The sequence below is a fragment of the Kryptolebias marmoratus genome, linkage group LG11 (assembly GCF_001649575.2).
Source record: "Kryptolebias marmoratus isolate JLee-2015 linkage group LG11, ASM164957v2, whole genome shotgun sequence".
Taxonomy (NCBI): domain Eukaryota; kingdom Metazoa; phylum Chordata; class Actinopteri; order Cyprinodontiformes; family Rivulidae; genus Kryptolebias; species Kryptolebias marmoratus.
The window spans coordinates 7,958,777-7,963,069 of NC_051440.1; the positions used below are offsets into that span (position 1 = coordinate 7,958,777).

General features: G+C 43.9%; 1 protein-coding gene across 1 annotated transcript in view; it reads right to left on the reverse strand.

The window, feature by feature from the left end:
• The window catches only part of mon2 (MON2 homolog, regulator of endosome-to-Golgi trafficking), a gene marked incomplete in the record, with an annotated part of 32,184 nt that overhangs the window by 3,367 nt on the left and 24,524 nt on the right, over positions 1-4,293 (reverse strand). The window contains 6 exon segments of the mRNA XM_025002440.2: positions 176-383; positions 538-661; positions 742-802; positions 898-1,088; positions 3,449-3,577; positions 4,140-4,157. Of these exon segments, the coding sequence (XP_024858208.1) occupies positions 176-383; positions 538-661; positions 742-802; positions 898-1,088; positions 3,449-3,577; positions 4,140-4,157 (731 nt within the window).

The following is a 4,293-nucleotide window of genomic DNA, read 5'->3' on the forward strand; positions in this document are numbered from 1 at the left end:
ATCATCAAAATTAAACGAAATAAACATTTGAAATATATGAGTTTGTATGTAATGTATGAATATAATATACAAGTTTCACTTTTTAAATGGAATTACTGAAATCAATCTACTTTTTCATGATATTCTAATTTTATGACCAGCACCTGTATATGGATGCAGCCAGTTTTAGCCTTACCTTGGTAGGGGGCAACGTCCACTCAACCTCTCATCCTCTACGTAGCGCCTGAGAACATCCTGGGACCGCTTGAGGAGCACGGAGAGCGCCATTCGAGAGATGTAGCCCTCCTGTGGGGTGGACACCTTGTTGCTGAAAGAGAACTGCAGCAGCGTCTCGAAACACACCTTTGAGAACTCTTCGCGCATCCGTACGTCGATCTCTGCCTCTGTGGAGAAAACCAGGCGCGTGTAAGACTCTGAGACAGGTTTTTTTTTTTTTTAAAGCCACCGGGAAGACTGAGTGGTTAAAGTATCATTCCAAGACATTTATTTTAGCAGAAGCATTCTTTGTTCTTTGCAGAAGCCATTTTTTTTTTTTACCTGTGAAAGAGGGAGCCTGGGAGTGAATGGAGCCCTTATTGAGCATCGTCATGATCTGACCAACGAAGTCTTTGGGGATGAAATTGGCGAAGGGTAAAATCTCTGTGCTGATCAACTGGACCACCTAAAACGCAGAAACCCACACGAGGCTAAAAAAAGGGAGCAAGTGGCAGAACGTTTTCCAGCAGACGGCAGGGCGCTTACCTCAACATCGACGGCTTCGTTCTTCTGAAACTCTTGGATGGACAGATTATCCGGGGGAGTGCTGCGAGAGGAGAACAGACAACATGCAGCAAAAAACCCCAAAACATTCTAAAAGCTGAAACACGAAGACTCGTTTTTTTTTTTCGGATACTGTACCTTTTGGTGAAAAGAAAGTCTTCGAAGGCGTTGGCCAGCTCTGGCCACATGGTGTCAAACTTCCCCGACGAGGCATGCTGCCGCGCCACCGGCAGCCCGATGGACAGAACCTTCAGCAACGACGCCACCGCCAGCTTCCAGGTGCTTTCTGACGGGCAGGCGTACTTCAAACCAAGGGGCGTCCTTAAAGTCTTCAAGGTGACAAACGAAAAAGGAGACAGACATTCAGAACGAATCGTATGCCTAGCTAGGCCCAGAGCTGACTCAGCACCAGTTCTTGTTTTATTTCCACTGCTGAAAGCCCCCAAAAACACTGCTGCCATCTCTGCACCAACTCTTTGTGGCACCAGAGCAATCAGAAGCTGGAGGTGGGCTCACAGAGACCAACAATCAGTGAAAAAATCTGCAACGGTTTGACTTTTATCCTGCTGGATTTAAGACGCCGTTTGGAGTCCCGTTTATAAACAACGTTAGCTCCTTTGATAACTTTAGACGGCGTTAATAAGTCCTTATAAAACACGGTGCGACTCCGACCTTTTAAACCAGACTGGCAAGTATGACATCTGTTTGTAGGAATAATGAGATCTGTGTAAAGTGTCTCTCTGCTAAAAAAAAATAAAATATTAATTAGAACACAACTGAGGGAGGATCAAATGTTTCCTGGCTGAGATGTTGAATGTGACATAACAACATAGATCCGAAGCAGATCTCTGGTTGTGGAAAACCAAAAGGTTTATTCCTATTTTATTATTATTACCATTTTAAACAGGATCATTTATAGAGACAGCCTGAAGGGATGTCCTGTCAAACAGTTATTAATAGTCAGTCACGGAGGGCAGAGTATGAAGAAAAGGCCGTTTTCCCTGCAGGCTAGGCTAATGGCTAGCCAAGCGTGGTTCCGTTTTGTATACTTTTTCAGGTTTTGAATTTTCTTAAATTTGGCACACTAGTGTAAAAGAACACTACATTAGCTATTAAACAGCTCCGCCTTTGCACTGTTTCTTTAGCTTCTTGCTGTTTTCTTGAATTACTACGTGAGGTGAGCGCAGAACGCACAAACATCTTTGTCCCGGCGCTGCTGAATCCATCAGTCCGCCCGGGGAGCTGAGTAAACCTCCGGCTGGTCGGGCAGACCGATACGTTCAGCACCAACAAGATGGTGGACGTGGTTTGTGCTCAGGATAAATCCGCTCACATAGTAACACGGACTGAACAAATGGCGTCATGCAAAGGTGTAGAGGTGTATGTCATTTCTGAGAAAGACTTGCTTTAAAAAGCCTAAAAACCAATAAAAAGAAATTGGCTAGCCATTAGCCTAACCTAGACGAAAACTTTTGCCTCTTTCTTTATACTCTTTACTCCATGACTGATGTCCCGGCTGATTAGGTATTGATAACTATGTGACAGAACATCACTTCTTAAATCACCGGACTATCCCTTTAAGAAGTGGCTGAAGCACCGGCTCTGGTTTTGCACTTGAACAGCTTGGAAAAAAAAACCCCAATCCTTAAAGTTTTGCATGAAAACATTAAGTCTGAGACAAACCAATGACTCAAGTGTCTTTTCGAAAAGAAAACAATAATTTAAAACAAACAAAACAAAACAAAAAAAACCTACCTTTCCTTTCTTTTCCATGAGTAGCTTGGTTCTTTTTAGTATCACTCTTTCTTTGGAAGCAAACAAACGGGCTGGTGTACAGTTTGGAGCAGTCTATTGGTAATGTTATTTATTTATTTTTGATGTTTTTTTTTTTTTTTAAAATAATGAATTATCTTCAGTTTGGGTTTGTAACAGAGACACATTAGGGCCGTCCATCACAAGTACCGTTATTTTCCGGACTATAAGGCGCAGTTAAACGTCTTCAATTTTCTCAAAAAACAACAGAGCGCCTTATAACCCGGAGCGCCTTAAATATGTAAGAAGTCGTAATGTTTTAGTAGGACTCTGGTAAACTACAAAGCCGCACCGCTCGCAGTATTAAGGCTCAGTTATAGTCGCGCTTTGTAGTGTCAGCGAGCGGTGGAGGCATTTATACTTGACGCTTACGTCGGTGCAGTATCCTCTGAAAAGACGGGGCTGTTTTGTTTTGCTTAATATATATATTATATATATATATATATATATATTATAGTCCGGTGTGCTTTATATGTGACAAAAGTTTGAAAATGGACCATTCATTGACAGTGCACCCTATAGTGCAGAAACTACAGCATAGATTTTTTTATAAAAGCGATTGAATACTCTCAAGTAAAACATCACACACACACACTTTTAATGGGTTATGTTAGGAGGGATTAGTTGTTTATGGGATTACATGTCTTAACCAGCTGAGAATGATGAAACTGTCTCTGGCATCGCTGTCATTAGTTCATCTTGTCTTAAAGCTTCACATAAAGACCAACTTTCTGTGGCGTTATCTTGTAGCAAACTAGCAACATCGTTCTCTGAGCGCAACAACGACGTGCTGAGCTCGGAGAACTCCAAAATGTCCTTCTGCCACATCTGTCAGCTACTCGTGTCGCTGTGAGCACGTGGAAAAGCTGGCACATACCTTGATGATGCCCTGCAGGACCTTCTCGCTGATGACGGCCTTGTGGCACGCCGTTTTTTGGTACAGGTCCACCACCACCTCCAGGGAGCGCTCGGCGAAGGGCACGTAGTTTAAGGCAACCCACTCCGCCTGCGGAGGACGAGAAGACCGAACGGACAGCGGGGGCAGTCGTCAAACGCACTCGAATCACTTTCCAGCCGCAGTGTGACGAATTCACAGCGAAAGAGAGCGGTTTAAAGGCACACTTCCGAGCACACAAACGGGAAAAGTTTACGTCTGGAGCGTTAGTTTTCCTTTAAGCCTTTTTTCGAACCACAGCGGTTAGAGAGGCGTTTTGGTTGCTTTGGTTCGGTCAAAGTGTGCCTTTAAGAAATCAAAAAGAACCACACGTGTGCGCACGATCGTCACCAAAAATCACAACTGAAAATGGACTCCACGGCGGCGGTGCACGGAGGCGTAAACCACCAAGTTAGTGGCAGGCAGAAAGAGGAGGACGAGGGAGGATGAAGTGAGTGAGAAACGCAGATGAGACTCTACCATGCAGGCTGATTTTTTTTTTTTTTTGTCTTTCTTCTTCATCTGCTGCAGAGGGTAGGCCAACACCATTCAGCACAGCTTAGTACAGCTATAGATGGGGAAGGGAGGGGATAAGGGGTGGGAGGGGGGCTTAAGGGAGATGAGGGAAACTCACCGGTGCAAACAGCTGGATCTAAAGTGGTTATCCAGTGAGTGGGTCCAAGAAACAAAATGAGAAAACATTACAGTTAAACTTTAAGGTGGATTGTTGGCTCAATTCACTTCATTAAATCTTGGCTTTTTGATTTTTTTGGGTAAGGGGTGGGGGG